Below are 20656 nucleotides of genomic sequence, written 5' to 3'. Positions count from 1 at the left end.
AGGCTTCTTAAAGTGGAGTGACTTGTTGAGAGCTATTCTTTGCATGCCTGGTTCCATCTCATTCTTTGGGTCCCAGTTTAAATGCTCCCTCTTCAAAGATCCATCCTTCACTCTAAGGAGGTTCTCACCTGCAACTCTGAATTGCCACATGCCGTTGGTTTCCTACAAAACACTTGTAGGAAAGTTGTAATATCTGTCTAGCAACCGCGTGGCAAGTTCCAAGTTCTTTAAACACAAGCCAATCCAGAGTATTCACTCTCCCGCACAGAGGGCTGTCATTCTGTAGGGCACACAGCATGGTGTCCCATTCACTGCAGTTTAGTGGTGCCTGACACACAGTAGGGGTTGAATTATCTGGTGACTAAATAATACCCCATCCTTTCCTGACTTCTCTTTGTCACATTCCCTCTGCCTAGAAGGCCCTCCCTCCACACTTCACCATCATCATTTTTCTATCTGCCACAGTTCTTCCCATCTTTCTATGAATGCATAGTTCAGGTGCTGTCAGCCCAGTTACACAACCTCCCAATCCTGAACCCCCTCAGCTCTTGTGTTCCTTTGGTGGCCTTATGTGCACCCTGCCTAATATTTTAGTGATTTGTAACCTAACCTTTTCTTGTCTCCTTGCCCTTCCCAACAGATGGCTAGCTCTCTGAAGGCCTGGATTTTGTCTTTCTTGTGTCTTCCTTTTCAAATAATATTTGAGTTGAATTATAAGTACTTGGTAAAAATTAAGAATAACATTCATGTGACATTTGAGCAATGTATTAGATTTTAAGGGATTATGAAACAGTAAGAAGTAATACTGAGGGAAAAGACATTGCTGACAGAAAATGAAATTGAATTTCCAAAAGGATATAACCATTCTAATGTTATATGATACATTTAAGGCAGAATTCATTATCCCAAAAGGTAGTTTACTTGGGAGTGGGCTAAGAGCATTTCTCTGAAAAGTTTTGTCTATGTATAGTGAATTATTCTAATAATTTTATTGAAATATTATGCATATATTCATTGAAACTTTGATTGTTTGATATGTCTCCAAGAAGTAAATTCCTTGAATTATTTTTCTGCTTAGTTGAAACTTTACCCATCAGAGAAGAGGTGTATTGTCATGTAATGTTTATCAACAGCAACAACTAACAATAGCTTCTGGTCATTGAACAATTCCAACATGCCTAGCATGTGATAAGCAGCTTTCCTGTTGTGCCATTTACATCTCACTATAATATGTTATAGATGCAACACTGACATTTGGGTAAATTGTTAATTGATCATTAATTGAGTATCAGAAGCTGGGCTGCAAACTCGGGCTGGCAAATTTCAAAGCCCTTGGCTGCCTGGGCTAAATGTTCTAGGCCAGGAACTCTGTTCCCGCACATCACTGCCTGGGCCTCTCAGGAAATGCTTTCTGCTGTGGCTTTCAAGATGCAACTTGGCTGTGAAAAGGAGGCAACTTGTAGACCTCAGTTTTCAACTTTCTTTTTTTTTTTTTTGGTTGCAGGAAGAGAAGTTAAACTTCTAGAGAAACCTAATGGACAATCTCCACAACAGGTAAGCTGTTCTTTTTTTTGTGCTTTGGGAAGAAAGTCTATTCTTTCCACTTTCCATTACATTTTATATTATTCGGTCTTCCACTACAGTTCTTATTACCTGAAACATTAAAGCCAGTAGACAGAGCAATCCCCAAAGTCTATTCTTTCTGACTCATTCAGGTTTGAGTAGAATTCTGTTATTTCCTTTTTACTTTTGTTGTTTAGGGGATACAGTTCTAAAATGGGACAAATGGTATGACCCATACAAGTCTTCACACTGAAAGGTTTACAATATGGGGCTGACTCAAGAAGGCTGAATGTTACCTTGTTTGAGCTCAGCTAGAAACGTGCACCTCAGGCCACTCCAATTTTTCACCATTCTGCACATGCCCAAAAATGACCCCCAAAACACAGCAATTATTCATCTGGGACTTACAATTAAATTTTAGCCAGTAGATAAATTCACAACTATGGAATCCACAAATAATGAGGACCAATTGTACACATAAAGCATGTGGATTAACACCTGGTACATAGGAAGCTCTGTGTAAGTTTGCTGTTTTTATCATCATCTTCATTATTCTATGTTATTAAATATCCTGAGGCTCTTAGACACCTTTGAAAAGTTTTAGGCCCGGGGAAATGATAAGATTCAGATTTATGTCTTAGATCATGTGACTTCCATGTGGCAAATGTATTATTTTAGAAGACACAGGTGGATGCAGGAGACAAGAGGATTTTGCAGTAAATTCAGGTAAGAAAAAAGTGATAATGTTTTAGGACAAGGCAAGGGTAGTGCACACGTAGAGAAAAGAGTGGGCTTACTAAGAAAGAGAGTGTAAGTGGTAGCGTCCCCTGGAATGTGGTCCGGAACCCCACCAGCCCCATTATCTGCTCACCTGTGGCCACAAGTCTTCTCCAGTCTTTTCCCAAGATTACTCAGGTGCTCCTTGCCTTATGTAACATGTTACATGACATAGTTTAATCTCATACTTTTAATACTCTATTAGTCATGTATTTGTATGTCTGCCTTCCTTGCTAGACTGTGAACTCTTTTCAGCTCCCTGGAATCGAGTTCAGTACCTGTACATAATAGGTGCTCAGGAAACATTTGGTGCATGAATGATGGGTGGTGAGCCCTTTAACAGACTGCAGAGATCTCTCCCTCTTCATGTCCTAGTTACTAGCAGAGTGTCTTGTCCTCTGTTAAGTGCTCAGGGATATTTGAGACCTCAGAACCATGCTCAGTCTTTTCAAGTGCAAAAACTATTTTTACTGTACTTCAAAGAAACATTGGTGACCCAATTCTGCACATATAGGGTTTTCTGCAAACATGGGACAATCTGTTTTTTCTTGTCCTCTGACCAGTCCATGCTTTCAGCCTTGAGTCCAGAAGCACATTTATAAAATAAGGTGGTTGGGTGGTAGGATGTTCTCTAAGGTTCGCTGAGGTTTGGGCATCTAGGATACTGGGAATTACCCAGAACTACTTCACTGCAAGCATCCAGCCCTGAGCTGTGCTTGCTTTTAAAGCTATCATTATTTATAGCTTTACAAGACTGTATTATATAAACGTCTCTCCACGTCGCCTCCTCTGCAACTTCCTCATCATTTCCAGAACCTAACTTTTTCTAAATGCTTCAGGTTTCTTCCAGACTTCTCCCACCTCCCAGATAAGGCTGCTTGTCAGTGTTGGAGACATACTGTGTGTTGGAGACGCCTAATTCCCATGCGGTTTCAGGGAGAATTTGGTCAGAACATCACCCATTTCTATTCACAGTGTCTAAAAGTCATTAAGCCAGTGGTTACATAATATTCTCATGGACAATGGCCGTGAAGATGAGAGCAGCCCACATTTACTAAGAACCTACTACTTGCCAGTCCTACTTTGCCAAGCCCATCACGTGTGTAAGCCATGTGATTCTCATAGGAACCCTGCACAATTAGATGTTACTGTTTCCCCTGTCTAATGGTTGGCAAAGCTGAGATTCAGAGAAGTTAAGCAGCTTTACTCAAGGTCATCCAGCTTAGAACAGGCCAGTCCAGATTTTGATTCCAGAGCCCACTCCCTTAATTACAATAGACTGTCTTCTGTGTCCTGGGTCTTAAAATTCTTCCTCCTCTTCTTCTGAACCCATATATGATTTTATACGTGTACTTTGACCAGTCCTTCTGTTAACGTGGCCGTAAAAATGAAATCAATCATGCACTAATGCAAGAGTGTCTCGGATGCTTTTAAGCAGATTCCCTTCTAAAGATTGGTGATGCTGAGCTTCCAATCAGCCAGAGTCAAGATCAGCCCCAGGCTGAGTTGATATGAGTTTTGTCAGATGATACGGTTACTATGGTGGTCAAGAGTATGAAGGAAGGGGGCCACTGAATCCCACATGAAAAAGACATAGAACTGCATGTGTTAAGTGAAAACACGTCATCTTCACTTCAAATTTTTTACATCATCTTCTCAAATACACTCTGTTTGTACCATCTGAAGATTCTCCAAAGTGTACTTGTTCATACTCCCTGAAACTAAAAAACACCCAGAAGGTCATGGCCTGCCCCCATCTTCAGTTGGGTCTGAATCTTGGTGCTGTGGTCATTTATCCCCGATAATGATCTGGTTTGGTTTGGTGTTCAGTGATATGGTATATTGGTTCATCAGTGAACAAGATTCTACCCAAGTAGTCGAATTCAGGGTAAATACCTAAGCCCGTATCATTGATGATAAATTGTCATTTTAAGTGAGATTGCGTACGTGATTAGTTGAACTCTCTATAATGTCTCGTTCACTTCAGAGCTGTCTGTGATAATCTGCATGACTTCCTCAAGGCATACTTCAAAAGCAATTGTTAAGCACATGGTGATATCTGGATTACCAACTCTGTCTTAAACTGTTGAATTAGAGACTCACTGAAGGATTTAGGGGCATATTAAAAATAAACTTCCTGCCACTACATTGATAATGGGGAATGGGTTAATACGGCCAGGTGCCCATGTGAATAATAGGAGATACCCTTCGTATTTTAGTAGACATGAGGAACATCGAAACATATATTAACCGCCGTCACCCACACGCGTGAATGATGTTGAGTACTTTCACGAGATTACTAAATGCGAAGGTCCACGTGTCCCCTATACTTTCTCCAGTGGCAGTTTTAGAATATATATAGGAAGAGTTTAAGAGCTTGGAAGGGAAGATAGGAGACTTGTCTGGAAGTTACATTACACAGCAAACAAACTGATTTTGGGTGGGAAAGGGAAGAGAACTTGATGGAGTTGATGGAGGGGCTAAAGTCCCTTCCCCAGCCACTGTGGACACCCCCTCCCATGTCAGGTATGCAACAAGCAGCAATCTATACAATAGATAATACCAATTTTTGCAGAGTCCAATACTGTTATTGTATATTACTTAATAACTTAGCTAGAAAGCCTTTGACCAGGATATTATTTGTATTAGGCAAGGTCCAGCCAGGAATGGGAACTCTTCCTTTCAGACAGAGGGACGTTATAATCAGTGGGCTATGTGGGTATTGGAAGAGCTGGGAAACCAAATGAGATGGTGAGGCAACACAGAGATGGTCGAGGCAGAGAGACATTACCACCCCAGGATGAGACATAGAACCAGATGCTGGGGTAATGGCTGGAGCCATGGTGAGGCACCATGGTTCTATCTGGCACCATGGAGGGTAGGGCTCTTGGGTATCTATTGCTGTGGAGGAGATCTGGCCACTACCAGGATGAACAGCATACTGTCCTAAGTAGAGAGAAAGGGAAACATACCTTGACATCCCCCATCCTCCCCCTCTAGTCCCCCAGCACCTTCCACTGGTGGGACTACCCCGATCCAGAGGGCAAGGGTTCGTCAGCATTACAGTGCCTTGAGAAACTGAGTGGGCAAGGGGCAGGGACCAGTCCAAGAGCAGACAGGCAGCGGACCAGCCCAATGTCTTGGGTTTGTTTCATCTATTCCTCAGTTAGTAAACATTTAGGTTGTCCAGATTGATCCCCTATTATTGGACACGTGGTTTATTTTAACTTTTTCCTGTTATAACGCCCATAGAGAAGGATAAAATAACATAAATTAAAAACTGTTAAAAAGCAAATTCTGAAAAACAGAATTTTTAGAAACTTAACAGGATTGTAAACTGCACCAGTTGGGAGTGCAATTGGCAGTAATGACTGCAGGTATTAGTTTTGGCCAACTTGGTTTGGGCCATATCATCAGCCACCAAAAGGGGCCAGTGGTAATTGTAGTCACCTCACTGTTGCCAGGAACTTCCCAAGCCACAAGCGTTCTTAGGGGGTTAGTCCTTCCCCTTTAAGTAGAGCTCACCTAGACCAACCAGCAACATAGCAAAACAAAGAGGCCTGCCTGCCTTCATTTCCATAAAGCCGTAAAGCAGGAACTCTCGAAGTGTGGTCCCCAGAGGGCAGCATTAGCACCCTGGGAGCTTGTTAGAAATGAGAGTTATTGCCTGCACAGACCCAGGAGGATGTCTTATGGACCCCGTGCCCTCTGCCTCTCAAAGTGCTCACCAGGATCCCCGCCCCTGTCACCCATACACCCTAGTCTTTATTCAATAATGAGCTGCATCTCATCTGATCCAGACAGGAGCCTACTCCCAGGAGTTTACAGTCCAGAGAATAGGGGCATAGCTTCTCAAACTTTCCCTAGAACTGTTCCCACCAAGAGTACAGGAAGAAGGAACTGGTCTAGAGGGCTGACCATAAGCTACCAACAGAATTTGAAATTTTCTGCAGAGCAGAAATTGAGACACAGAAATAGAGAAAAAACGTATGGACACCAAGGGGAGAAAGCAGCAGGAGGTGGGGGTGGGATGAACTGGGAGACTGGGATTGACATGTATACACTGATGTGTATAAAATGGAGGACTAATAAGAACCTGCTGTATAAAAAAATAAATAAAATTAAATTAAAAAAATAAATTTATATGAAATTGCAAAGAGCTAAAAATATCCAAAAACATCTTTTAAGAAAACAAGATAGAAGAACTTTCTCTGTTATTGCAAACCTAGGGTAATAAGAACAGTGGTTTTGGCAAAAGTAGATCAATGACCCAGAATAGAGAGCTTAGTATCAGCACTAAGTATAAATGGATACTTGACTTTTTACACAAATATTACTGCAGATAAGTGTAAAAAACCCACAAAATTTAAATAAACTATGCAGGCATAATTGCTATCAATAGTTTTTTAAAGTAAACAACAACAAAAAGATGAATGATAACTCTATTCAACAACCCTCACAGAATTTCTGTCTTATTCCCTATCTTCTTCTGTTATAGCTACTGTCACGTGCTTATATCAGGTTTTTTTCCCTTCTTTACATTCATTTTCCTCTCTTAAAAAAAAAAATAAAAAGCCTTCTGTTTAATTCTAATAATTCATGCAAATTTTGCCTTTTCAAACACAATATTCTGAATTTATTTTAAATCAAAAATAATGAGCTTCTCCACAAAAACTTTCAAATTGGGCCATATTTATTTTATAGCTTATCTTTACCTCCTAATTCATGGCCACTTACCCTCATCCAGAAGATGGGGCCCCAAGACCAGCTCACACCTTGGGCAGCCCACGGGACCTGGGGCAGCACAAGAATGGCCATAGGGAAGGAGCAGTGAAACAGGCAGGACCAGCAGCATCAGAGCTAACACGGGAGAAACTGAACCCCTCCACAGCTCCTTCCTCCTAAAGCCTCTTCCACAGAATTATTGTCCAGAAAGACAGATCCCATTTGTGTGAAAAGAGGCGTCTATAGAATTGCCAGAGTTTTTTGACCCCGCCATGGTCTGGCCAGACTACAGAATAAATCCCATGCCCAGCCAGAGCTGGAGGAAGCCCTGCCATAAGGTGGTGCCATGGCCACCAGGACTTAACACAATAATTGTCTGAATATTTACCACATCACCTACTCCCTAACTTCACCCCATGGCAAAGCACCTACACTATTGGTGCCTTTAATTCTGTGTTTGAGGCCTTTCCCATACCAAGTCCTTCCCTTGAAATTAAATTAAATAACCACTATATACTGCCATCTGGTGGCCAATAGATGAAACCACACCTCTGAAATTCTATCAGAGCCCAAATCAAGAGGATCCAGTTCCCTTTTGCAAAAGCTAATGGATCACAAGCTGCTGCTTATTGTGTAAAGCAGTGGACTCAGAAAACAACAAAACCTACAAGAGGTGTTATATTAATATAATATGAAATATATAAATATTATATAATTAATATATAATCAGGAAGTATTCATAATAATGAAAACAATAAAAACAGCATTAATAATAGCCACACTGTACCACTTTCAACTTTTATGTCCATTTACTTATCTATAAAATACTGGCTCCCAACCTTTGTGCAGTGTTGGTGGGAATGTAAATTGGTGCAGCCACTATGGAAAACAGTATGGAAGATCCTCAAAAAATTAAAAATAGAGCTACCATATGACCCAGCAATTCCACTCCAGGGTGTATATCCAAAAAAGAAAATAAAACACTAATTCGAAAAGATCTATGCATCCCAATGTTCACAGCGGCACTGTTTACAATAGCCAAGATATGGAAACAACCTAAGTGTCCATCAACAGAAGAATGGATAAAGAAGGTGTGATATATATAATGGAATATTATTCAGCCATAAAAAGAATGAAATTTACATTTACTCATTTACAACAACATGGATGGATGTAGAGAGTATGATGCTTAGTGAAAGAAGTCAGAGAAAGACAAATACTGATATATAAATATGATATCATATGACATATCATATGACAAATGTGATATATATGATATCATATATATGTGGAATCTAAAAAATAAAACAAACGAATATAGCAAAACAGAAGCAGACTCACAGATACAGAAAACAAACTAGTGGTTACCAGTGGGGAGAAGGAAGGGGGGAGGGGCAAGACAATGGTATGGGATTAAAACTACTATGTATAAAATAGATAAGCAATGAGGATCTATTGTACAGCACAGGGAAATATAACCATTATTTTGTGATAACTTTAAATGGAGTACAATCTATAAAATATTGAATCACTATACTGTACACCTGAAGCTAATGTAATATTGCAAATCAACTACTCTTCAATTAAAAAACTAATAGGGAATTCCCTAGTGGTCCAGTGGTTGGGACTCAGCGCTTTCACTGCCGTGTCCCGGGTTCAATCCCTGGTCAGGGAACTAAGATCCCACAGGCCATGCAGTTCGGCCAAAATAATAATAATAATAATAATTACTGGTTTCCACCTTAAAAGATTATTGTAAAGTAATAATCTAAGATTCATTCAATTCAATTCATTCAATCTTAAATTTCATTTGAGAAATGAAATTTCTTAAAACAGTACTTGATGCATATTAAACACTCAAATGTTAACTACTTGTAATCATTAATAAGTACGGCAGGATGCCAAACATTACAGTAAATGCCATACACACTTTTATCTCATTTAAATTTCAAAACAATCCTGATAAGCAGGAACTGTTATCATTCCCATTTTGCAGATTAGACAGCTAAAGGTCACAGAGGCTAAGAAATTTGCCTAGAGGTCACAAAGCTAATAAATGGTGGAGGTAGAATTGGAACCCACAACTCTGGCCCTAAATTATTCATTTAACCGCTGTGCTGACTTGCTGGTGTGATAAATCTTCTCAGATGCTTATACATCCCGCCTCATGCACATACCCCAGCCCTGCCACACACACACACACACACACACACACACACACACACTTCCCCAGCACACCCCAGTGAAGGAGGTCCAGCAGGTGTACCTCCTCCTCCCTCAGAGTCCCCCTGACCTGAGTCCTCGCCCCTCCCAGGGAAGTTGCTGTTACACACGCTCTCCCCATCTCAAGCCTCCAGGGGTCAGCAGGACCCTATAGCAAAGAAACCAAGGAGACATTTTCAAAGAGCTGCAGACCTAAGGGAATGAGATGAGAACTTGGGGCCTGAAGGAAGGAAACAGGAGGAGAAGCTCTGTGCATTCAGTCAGGATCATGGGTTGGGGTGACTGTGGACTTGGGACCCAAACGCAGCCCATCAGTATTGGGATGGGGTAGTTCACACACCACTGAGCAGAGCTCCCCACCTGCAAAACGGTGATATTGGTGCCTGCCTTGTCTCGGTGTTCAATGATAACGGTGTGTGAGCCAAGTCAGAGAGAGGGTCGAGGGGAGGAACCTTCCTTCGCTGATTCACCATTTCAATTGTTAGATTTGGAAGAGAGCTTTGATGTCATGGACTCGTTGGGCAGATAAAGAAACTGAGGAAGCAGGAGGTTACACAGCTTTCCCACATCCACATGGTTGATGATGAAGCCACTGCTGGAAGGTGGATTTCTCACACCTGGCACAGACTTTGCCTGGCTGAGTTCACCAAAACACCAGCCACCACCTGGCAATAATTAGTTTGGGGCGTAAAACCCCTCCTGATAATTAGACTGTCATGACAGTTGTTTTTCCCAAAGTTCCACAAAACACAAGTTCTGTTGGTTGTTAATATCTTTTATGGGGAAAAAAAAAGGCTCTGTGGTCAAATAATTTTGGAAAATACTGAGTTAAACAAGGTGAAATCGTGCTTTTTCATAACTATGAATGTGTTCATCTTTCATCTCTGCTGTTTCCAAACCTGTTTGACCAGGGAACCCTTTGGCGGGGGTTTGAACACACCTCTGCACAAATATTCCATCAAACCCAGTCCTAAGTGATGCTGATACATATATGGTAGCACATTGACTGTTGGGAGTGCATCAAATGAACGATAATAACCGTCTTCTTATAGTCTTTCCAGTTCTCCAAAATCACTAAAGTTCAACCTCTTTAGGAGAAAAGGGAACACACCAGAAAATTTTGTCCCAGAGAGGTTTCAAAGCCTTCCTGGAAAGGAGGATATGATTCTGCTGAGGAAAGAGATTGGGTAGTAGTCAAGAATTATCTTCTTCTCCTTTTTCCACTATAGATTCGATACTGCCTATGGAGTTGGGCAGGCAGTCTTTAATTTCTTTTATAGAGCACCTGGTGGTTTCTTCTGTGTGTGGTAGTTATTTTTATCCAATCCTCTTGAGTCTAAGAGGTCAGTACCCATAAGTGACTCACTACATATTTTTCAACTCTACCTGCTGGCCAGATTAAGGTGAAATCCTGGACTGTTTTCTAAACACTGGCAAGTTGGTTTTTCAAAACAGAGTTGAAATTTAAGTGTTTAATTTTATTATGTCTCTTCCAAACACTCCAACTTCTATCAACTCAAACCACTTGCCAGCAGCTGCTCTGAAAGCTCATTCGTTGACTAGAGCCCTCGAAGCAGGTTGTCCTTGACCCTTGGAATTACATAACTGTAATTCCCAAGCTGGGAAGAGGACCCACGGTTCCTCCCATCTCTCTCAGTTCGTGTCATGCACTTGGCTTTTGGTTTTGGACCACTGGGTGGAGTGAGATTTGATCATGGAAAAGGTAGACCTTCTACTGGAGTAATTTATAAAAGCTCATACTCAGGCTTCCCTGGTGGCGCAGTGGTTGAGAGTCCGCCTGCCGATGCAGGGGATATGGGTTCGTGCCCCGGTCCGGGAAGATCCCACATGCCGCGGAGCGGCTGGGCCCGTGAGCCATGGCCGCTGAGCCTGCGAGTCCAGAGCCTGTGCTCCACAACGGGGGAGGCCACGACAGTGAGAGGCCCGTGTACCGCAAAAAAAAAAAAAAAAAAAGCTCATACTCACCATTCATTCATTCACACCTGTCACTCACCAATCATTCCTTTATTTGAATAACAGGTGTGACGTGCTCCAGGCAAGCTGGATGCTGCCCTGGATTAGGCATTGCCTGCGAGGGGCTTGTGTTCAGTAAGGGAGGCCGACAGCTGATGAACAGCAATGCCCTGGACTGTAAGTCCCCTTCTGAGACGGGGCAGCCCAAGGACAGGAAGTGTTCCAGTGCCTTCAGTGTTCTAGTGCCTGGGGCTGGATATTGAGGAAAGGTCTTTTGTACATACTCAGAATGAGAGCTAAATCCAGAAAGGCCCGTGGGCTTTTGATGAGCTCCTTTCCAAGACTTTTCTCCATGTGCTTCTTTATAGGGAATAGCTTAATAACAATGGTTTCCTGTAGGTAATGGGTCCTAGCCCAGAGACAAGCAGAAGAAGAACAGACATAAGATTAGTGCTTTTTTTTTTTAAACTTCCCATTTTTTTTCCTTTTAACTTTTGGTTTTGACATCATATCAGACTTACTAAAAAGTTGCAAGAAAAGTACAAAGGACCCTCATAAAGTCACAGTCCCCAAATGTTAGCATTTGCTTTATTTTTCTCTCTTTCTCTACACATACACACACAATCTTTTTCCTGAATCATTTTAATAAGTTACAGGTGCCATGCCCTTCTACTCTTAAATACTTCACTCTGAATTTCCTAAGAACAAGGGCATGCTTTTATATAACTCCAGACCAATAATCAAGATCAGGACATTTACATTGGTTTAATACTACTACCTAATCTACAGACCTTATTCACATTTCACCAGTTGTGTCAATAATGACCTCTTAAAAAAGATCATGATTGCATTTGGTTGTCGTGTCTCGTCCGTCTCCTTTAATCTGGAATAGTTCTTTAGTCTGTCTTTGTTTTTCATAAAGTTACATTTCTTTAAAGAGTACAGACCAGTTGTTTTGCAGAATAGCCCATAATTTGGGTTTGACCTTGCCTCCTGCTTCAATCCAGATTATACTCTTTTGGTAGAAAAGCCACAGAAGTGACTCCAAGTTCTCAGTGCATCACATCCGAGGCTGCTGACTAGTCTCGTTACTCACGATGTTACCCTTGATTATTTGATTTAGGTGCTGTGAACCAGGTTTCTCCACTGTAAGGATACTGTTTCACCCCTAAGCATGTGGTGGGGAGCTACTTCGAGACTAAATATCCCATTCTCCTCAAGTTTTCACCCGCTGGTCTCAGCGTCTGTTGATGATCCTTGCTTACCTCAGCTGTTCCTGTGATGGTTGTCAAATGGTGATTTCTCTAGTTCCATTATTCCTTGTATGTTTGTTAGCTGACTGTCTACTTGTAAGTCAGAGCTTAGCCCCGTTTTAGATTTATATCCTAAGGATTCATAGACCCTTGTGTTATTCAATGGATTGTAATCCTTTATGTTAATATTTATTCTCATGTTCATGTTGTTCTGTATTTGGCCAGTAGAACCCCTGCCAGCTGGTCCTGTGTCCATTTGACCTGTCCCTGTCATTCTTTAAGATCATCACAATCAGAGGTAGCCCTTTCCGGCTGGGTTGAGCCTTTTTCTATATTCCTTGACTTCCTGATGGATACTCAGTCAATTTCTCTGTCTGGCTGCAAAACTCCTGCCTCCCCCCCAGTCTCCCCGTTTCTCCCCACCTTCATCACTAACTCCCTTGTGAAACCAGATTTTCTCGCAAGGGGACTTGACTAGTAACTGATGGGGCTTTAGCGTGCCCGTCTTCAAACACAGGACTGTGTCATTTCAACACAGAACACAGGACAAGCGTCAACCTCCAACACAGGAGTCCAGGAGCAGGCAGGCGCCAGCAGTGGGTGGACACACGATCCTAACGGTGTTTGCTTTTCTCCTGTGCAAACCAGACGATGGTTGCGAAGGCTTTGCCTTTTGCTTCTCTGTTGCTCTTTTCCACTCCAAAGAGAGAGCAAATTCTGATTCTGCTCCATAATAAAGGGCCCCAGACAACTGAGTTCTCACCTTTAAGCCAGATGTTGTCAAAGTGAGGGGGGAGAGAAAGAGACAGACTGCCCGTTTTGAATTTGGTTTTACTTCAGAAAAGCATATACTTTTTTCCCCATGTCCGTGTGCCACGCTGGACCTGGAGTATTTCCTTTTTGCACCTGGAGATGGGAGACCTCCTCGCTAAAAGCAAGATGTGGTGTGGCAGGGACACATGAAAAGAGAAACAGATCAGGTTTGATGTTAGGAATCATCATAGAAACAAGAATCACTGTAGACACAGGCGGGCAGGGGTTGGGTGTAAATGCATTAGTCTCCACCCTTTTCGTCAGCGGTCTCTCAACCTTGGACGTTGGAGCCTATCTCACTGAGAGAAGGAATGTCGCTGGGGAAGGAAAACACAGGGTGGTGAGAGAGGGCAGGACCTCTAACCAGGAAGAGGCTGCCTCCACTGGGCTGGGGAGAGAGAGGCACAGAGCGTGGCCCTGGGTACGGGACCAGGTCTGTAGGAACCCCAGGGGGTGCACCCTAAAGGGAGGCAGCGGGGGTTGGGGGGGACTGTAAACCTGACCTGAAAGGGGAGAGTCATCAAAACACCTTTTATAACTACATGGCTTTGAAGAAAAATACAGATCCTGTGGTTTTCCAGGGAAAGGGGTGGGTGGTGAAAGCCACAGATGACATGTCGGTTCTCCTAGAAACAGGGAAGCAGAGGCTCTGGAGTTGGGCTCTTAAATCTCGGCAGTAATCTCACTTCCGGGCACGTTGCTTGTGTGGCCACAGCGCCAGCAGCAGAGGGTGGGGACAGCCAGCCAGCCTGGTGAGGGTGCCTCAGGGTCAGGATGACCTTGGTCAGCCTCGGAGACGCTGGGAAAGCCAGGTGTCGCTCAAGACAAGCCTCTTTCGTTCTTTCTTCTTTCCAGAAGAAAACCTTCCCTACCTACGACTCTGGAACCCACCTGCCTGACATTTTTCAGTAATTCACATCTCACGATTGCTTCAATTACATTATTAAGACCTGTAGTCTGCCCCTCTCTCAAACACTCCAAAGCCCTTTTTTTCTTTTCTTTGACTTTTTTTCTTGCCTCCTATCCTCCTGACTTTTTAAAAACAGATTCCAAGATAAACAAAGGTACTGCAAGCATGGAAACGCCAGATTTTGAGGGCGCAAGTGGGGAGGGGAGGGGCTGATGGTGGGGAGGAAGCACACAGGGGGCTCTTGAACCTGTTATCCAGCTGATATATAAATTATTTGCAGCAAATGGACATAAGTGGGGAGCAGAGGCTGGAAACAAAATCCTGGGCTTGGAAAATGGGGTAATTTCATTGAGAGTGCATTGAAAAAGGAAAAGGTTGTACACATATTGCTGGCTAAGCCACCACTGATTTCTCTCTCTGTGGAATTCTTGTTGCACTTGGGGTGTGCGTCTTTCAGTTGGTGCCACAGTTGATAGAAATATACCATTTGGCCCTTATTCTGGAAACAAGTATTACTTGGTATTGTTAATGCTCTTGTTTGTATGTGTATGTACGTCATGACAACTAGATTCTTTCTTTCTTAGGTGCAAAGCTTCCGTCTTTTTTTTAAAACATGCTGTATCTAGACAAAGCTGAGTAATAAGTATATGCTTATTATGAATATTAACTCATATAATCTCCAACAATGCTATGTGGTAGATGCGTCATTATCCCCATTTACAGATGAAATAGCTGAGGCCCAAAGTTACACGGCAGAGCTGGGACCTGAACCAAATAATCCAGGCAATCTCCCCATCTCAAATCCGTAATCACATCTGCAAAGACTTTCTTTCTTGATCACACGAGGTAACAGTCACAAGTTCCAGAGATTAGAATGTGGATGTTGGATATCTTTGTGTGTGGGTGGGGTGTAAATCTAGTTTCCTCTAACCAGCCAACTAGTCTATACTTCTTAAAAGACACCAGTAATTTTCTCTGTGGTTAAAGGCTTATGAAGTAGCATCCTGGGAAATTCATGCATGATTGAAAGGAAGGAGAGAGAACAGAGGAAGCAGTGACACAGCTGACGATGAGCGATCCCTCTCTCTCCCTAGCATATGCATCTCATGGAGACAAAGGGACTAGGGCTTTAGATTCTGTCACTGGCTTGTCTTCTTAAAGGTTGTAGCTGTTAGAGATGGAAGATGACTTAAAGTTTCTTCCATACTAATTTTTAGGATTTTCAGAAAAGACCAGAACAGTGTGGTCAGTTTTACATGAAGAGAAGGTTTTATTCAGAGGGCAATCATGAGGAAAAAATGCAACTTGGGAGAGGCCAGGGGACGGAGGGCAGGTGGGAAATGAAAGAAGCAAAGATATGGGTCCATCTGCCACCAGCAAGCCCGAAGGGGCGTGTCCTTGAACTGCCAGAGAGTGGAGTCCATGGATCGTAGCCGGGATGGGACTCGTGGTGGGAAAAGCAAAACAGAAGCAGTTTAGTCCAAGTAAAGCTTGTGATGATCCCTCCAGCTCTAATCTACTCAGGTCTGTAACATGGAACGTAGAGATCAGCTGCAGTATCCTGACATCTTTTAATGCTGAGTAGCTAATCCCCTGGCGCGGAAACCTCTCCACTCTTAAACCATCTGCTGCTGCACGTGGGCTGCACCCCGGTTAAGTCCATGTCCCCTGCGGAAGGCAATGGAAGAGAAAACGCACAGGTCCTTTTCAGTCCCACCTTTCTCTCCCTAACATTCATCAACCTGTTTTTTCCTCATTTGGAAAGTGGAGATGGCATAACTCCCAGGTCTGGGGAAGGGTCTGGCACAAGAGACAAGTGTAAATAAATGTTTGAGAACTCTGAATCGGTGATTTTAGATACGTGAAGGTATTCCGGGTAACCAGTGCCCTCCCTGAATCGCGTTATCCTTTTGCCAAAAATTGTAACTCTACTAACTTTGAGTGTATCTAGGAAAGAAAAAGCAAACTTAATTCCTATTAAAATGTCATTCAGCCTCCCCGGCCCAGTCCAGGCCGAGAGCGCCCGCCTGCTGCTTCCGCTCTCCGCGCAAGCGCCCGAAGCTCCGCGGAGAGCTGCGGGGCCGCCGGCGGGGCCGGGAAGGGAGCGGGCGCCGCTGGCCGGGAAGGTGCTGGAGGCTGCGGTCCGCATGTTGAAGGTGCAGCTCTCCGCGTTATCTTAAGCAGCTCCCAGTCCCCGAGAGCATTACCGGGATCGCCTGGCTCACAGTTTCAGAATGGCTTTGGTTATTGCCTTTCCTCGGTGTACTTGCACTACCTTGCGGCTCGTCCATTCCTCCCGAAGAAAAAGCAGCAGAAGGATAACTTGATTAATCTTAAAATACAAAAGGAAAATCCCAAAGTGGTGAATGAAATAACCATTGAAGATTTGTGTCTTACTAAAGCAGCTAATTGTAGGTGTTGGCGTTCTAAGACGTTTCCTGCCTGTGATGGTTCACACGATAAGCACAACAAATTGACTGGAGATAACGTGGGTCCACTAATACTGAAGAAGTATAATAGTAATGAATTAGGATGGAATTCAATTCTGTGCTGTAAAATCTTATAACAGTATTTTTCCATCCTTTGTTTATAGAAGATCTTTCAAATGGTAGTCTTAAGTATTGCTACTGGTTGAATAATTATTTCTGCTAATTTATTTTACACTACTGTTTATATTTGACACTTTGTATATTGAGTCATTTATATAGAATTAAATCGTGCAGCCCTTTCACTCTGATTTCAAAGAATTAATGTATCTTCCTACAATAAAACGAACACTTTTTATTTTTAAAATAAAATAAAATAAAATGTCCTTCACTCTGTTCTCTCCTTTTTATGCCTTTTTTTCCAGATGATAACAAAAAATAATCCAGATGGGGTGCAGGTGCTGTAAAATGCTACAAAGGTAACATTGAACAAAATGTCCCATCCTAATGGAGGAATTTGTGATTACCATGCAGGCACTTTAAACACCCTGCATGGGTTCAATGCATTCACCCAGCTTGGGGCCTGACCACCATTGCCAGGAAATTAAGAGTTTGGAACCACTTTAATGTCATTTAAAAGAACACGAGGCCTGGATTTTTAAATATTTTTTGCACAATACTCAGAGTGTGTTGGGAACGCTGTCTTTCTCTGAGGCTGAATTTGGTTTGGGTTGAATTTACATTTCTCCAGAGAGCTTCAATGCAAAGAAAAGTTCGAGTTTTTGAAGATGCCTGAAATGGCATCACTGAAAACACCCCAGTCACATAGGTGCTTTTAATTTTGTCCAGATTCTATTTCATAAAAATTTGGGCAACATGAATATAATTCTGTATAAAATAAAGGGGAAAAATTAACTGATGATTTTGCTTCCTTAACAAAACTATCTTTATTATGTTAGTTCTGTTCCGTATCTATATCTATCTATATATAGATCTATATATAGATAGATATAGGTATATACACACACACACACCTACATACATATATAAGTTTTATTCCACTATAATTATAATCTGATGTTAGGCTCTATTCAAAAAAATATTTATTGTAAGTATCTTTCATGCTAGTCCAGACTTCATATTTTAATTACTACATAATATTCCATTGAGGGGTTGAACCATCAGTTCTTAACCAGTTATTTTCCTGTTGTTGGATATTTGTTTTATTTATTTACATTTTTTGTTTGTTTTTCAATTTCATGACCCACTTTGTTCTGTAATTTCTTCCTGCCCTTTTTTGAATCCCTTCTTAAGATCTATTTCCAGTTGGTAGAACATTTTTATACCAACTATATATATTTAATGAGGCACACATATAGACTTAAAAGAGTAATCATGGAAATTTACAGGAATCGTAGAAAACAGCAGAGCCTGTAGTAGATATATTAATAATGAAAGTTAGTTATTAATGAAGTTAATACTTAACCCAACTGGTCTCCCTTCTTCTCACCCCAGCTATCTCTTGGATCCAGTTCAAGTGCCCTCCCCTGGTTATGTCAACGAAGTAAACAGCTGCAAGTTAGATGAAGACGATGGCGTTAAGTTAAAAGGCAAACAGAGCCGCGAAGTGCTGGTACACAAGGATGACCCTCCGAGCGAGAGCTCCAAGAGGACCACGAGCAGGAACCAAACGGCTGCTCTGCAGGAGCCCTGCGGGCCGCCCCAAGGACCGCTTCTCCCGGGGGACACGGCCGGGGGACCCTGCGCTGAGAAGACTGGCGGGGCCGTCAATGGCCTCGGCCCCGCTGCTGCCCTGCAGCTCGCTGGCGATCCCGGGTGCCCCCAGGGGGACAGGGGCTCCTGGGCCAGTGCCACAAACAAGGGTTACACGACTCGGCCCTTCCTTGGAGGAGGAAGTGCCAGGCAACCGGACTGCGTGCTGCTGGCTTCAGGAGAGACCCGTGTCATGGGAAACGGCGACTCCAGCGCGTCTGGCGCGGCAGGGCATCCCGCCTGGGAAATCCCAGATCACGTCCTCCAGATACCCGCCCCCGATTACCCTCAGCTGTGGGGCTCAGCCGACGACGACGCAGATCACGTTGATCGCGAAGAAAAGGACTGCCTTTTCAAGAGCCACACAGAGGAGGAGCCCGGGCAGGGCGCTCCCCCCGGGGCGGGGGAGCGTGGTTTGAATATGCCCTTCTCGGTGAAGAGAAGCCGGGATTCGTTAAACAAGGCCGTGGCAACTGAAGCTCTAAGTGTATACCTTAAAGAAGAGGATCCTGCACAGGACGTACCTGTGGTCGATTCGAGAAACGGGTGGGAGGAGACCCAGGGCTCCCCTGGAGATGCGAGTGGGGAGACGGTGGATGAGGACGCAGAGGTGGCCGAAGCCCTGGCCGCTTTAGAGGCAGCTACTGCGGGAGAAGATGTGGACGAGGCAGAGTAGGGGAGCGGCTTTGCGCCGGCAAGGAAGCCAGCGTTGTGCTGGGCGTATGGGGCTGGGTTTGCTCCTTAGACACAGAGCTGATGACCGCAGCGCAGATGGGTGCAGCCTTACCGGTGGTTGACACCCAGCAGCTGTTCTGATGGCTGTGAACGCCTGGGCCACACCGCTTGTTAAACATGGAGAGTACCACAGTCTAGATGGGCTAAAACTCGAGACACGAGAATAAAAGTCAGAGTGGGCCACAGTGCTCGTGTCCACAGCGCATGCAGACATAAAACAGCCTGCTTGGCACCCTGCACGACTCCCCCAGAACATCTGGTGCAGATGTCCCTGAGGATGCACTGACGTCCCAGCGCTTAATCCCAAGGGCACAGATTCACAGAACATTCTGTTTGACTCTAAATTCTCTATCTTGCTTTTGAGAGCCAAACGTTATACCCAACCCGAGAAAGGTAACTACCCCCACTTAAAGTGCCTAATGTATGGTTTACCTTCAGGGACAATCACCCAGGGAACTAATAACTAACCACTTGTTGGACCGGGGGTGAAGCTCAGCAGCTTTCAGGGTGGAGCACAAGCTGCCCGTAAACACATGGTTAGTCATTAGCTGTGATATCAGGACACCTTGACCTTAATTTTTTTACATTATTACTTTTTAATCTCCTGTGGGATTGGGGAGTCTGGTCAAAATAATTATTTAAACTGCTTGTGTCAAATTCAGGTTTTCATGAGATTTGGAACAGCAAAGAGATAGATGGAGTGTTTTGTGCCATGTTAATGTCTGATTGTGATTAAAATACAGCAACATATGTGTCTGTGTGTCTTAACTCAAAAGTGCTTCTAATTTTCCCAGACTGAGCATTAGTGACCCTTGATGTTTCTTTCAATGTAAACAGCTAGACTATTAAATTACAGATGAAGAGGAGACTAGGTTGGTTTGCCAAGAATGGCTTTGACTCTCTGTCCCTGTAGTTCAAACTCTTGACACCATGATTACCTGTGCAGATCTGACCTTTGGGATGAATAGCCCTCGCTGGGTTTCAGCCTTCTAATTTATAAACAAGGACAGCCATTTAGACATGGCTTGATGGGGACTTTAGAGGATGGTCAAGAGTATTTAGAAAAATACCAACATGGAGGATGCTTTATTATGGTGTTTCATAACACAGGCTCTGAAATCTGACCTTGGTTGGATTTCCAGCTTTGCATGTGACCTTGGGCAAGGAATGCATCCCTTCTATTTGCCCATTAATTGAGAATAATAATATGTATTTCTAGAGATTGTCATAATGTCATCGCTCCATTTTGGTAATTATTTAACATAAACATGATTTCTGAGCCTAAAAAGCAGACATTTCCCTGGGTTTGCTTGATGACAAGCCACCTCTACATACAAGGTCACTCAGAGCTTTTAAAGGCTAAACTGTTGGCATTGCTAATTGCATTGTTGGTTTACTGTCCTATTTAGTATACCAGATGCTTAATATTTCAAAGTGGTTCCTTCAACAATTTCCTAAGTGTACCTGTTGGGATCAGGCCCAGC

At 43.1% G+C, this 20656-nt stretch overlaps 2 protein-coding genes across 3 annotated transcripts in view; both read left to right on the top strand.

Moving 5' to 3' along the window:
- The window catches only part of CUNH4orf19 (chromosome unknown C4orf19 homolog), an 83579-nt gene extending 63657 nt beyond the window's left edge, over positions 1-19922 (top strand). For both annotated transcript variants that reach the window (XM_029234833.1, XM_029234834.1), the window contains 3 exons: positions 1505-1554; positions 17090-17143; positions 18180-19922. In XM_029234833.1, the coding sequence (XP_029090666.1) occupies positions 17112-17143; positions 18180-19113 (966 nt within the window). In that variant the 5' untranslated portion in view covers positions 1505-1554; positions 17090-17111 and the 3' untranslated portion in view covers positions 19114-19922. The remainder of the gene's footprint in view (positions 1-1504; positions 1555-17089; positions 17144-18179) is intronic.
- LOC114902424 (CDGSH iron-sulfur domain-containing protein 2 homolog) lies at positions 16220-16804 on the top strand (the record flags this gene model as incomplete). The annotated part of the gene is made up of 1 exon (XM_029234711.1): positions 16220-16804. A coding segment is annotated over one exon (585 nt), but the record flags the coding sequence as incomplete, so codon positions are not given.
- Positions 19923-20656: the final 734 nt, after the last annotated feature.

The sequence above is a fragment of the Monodon monoceros genome, unplaced genomic scaffold, assembly GCF_005190385.1.
Source record: "Monodon monoceros isolate NGI ecotype Baffin Bay Population unplaced genomic scaffold, NGI_Narwhal_1 Super_Scaffold_20, whole genome shotgun sequence".
Lineage (NCBI taxonomy): Eukaryota > Metazoa > Chordata > Mammalia > Artiodactyla > Monodontidae > Monodon > Monodon monoceros.
Note: the sequence above shows the minus strand (reverse complement) of the source record. Positions and strands in the feature narration are given on the sequence as shown.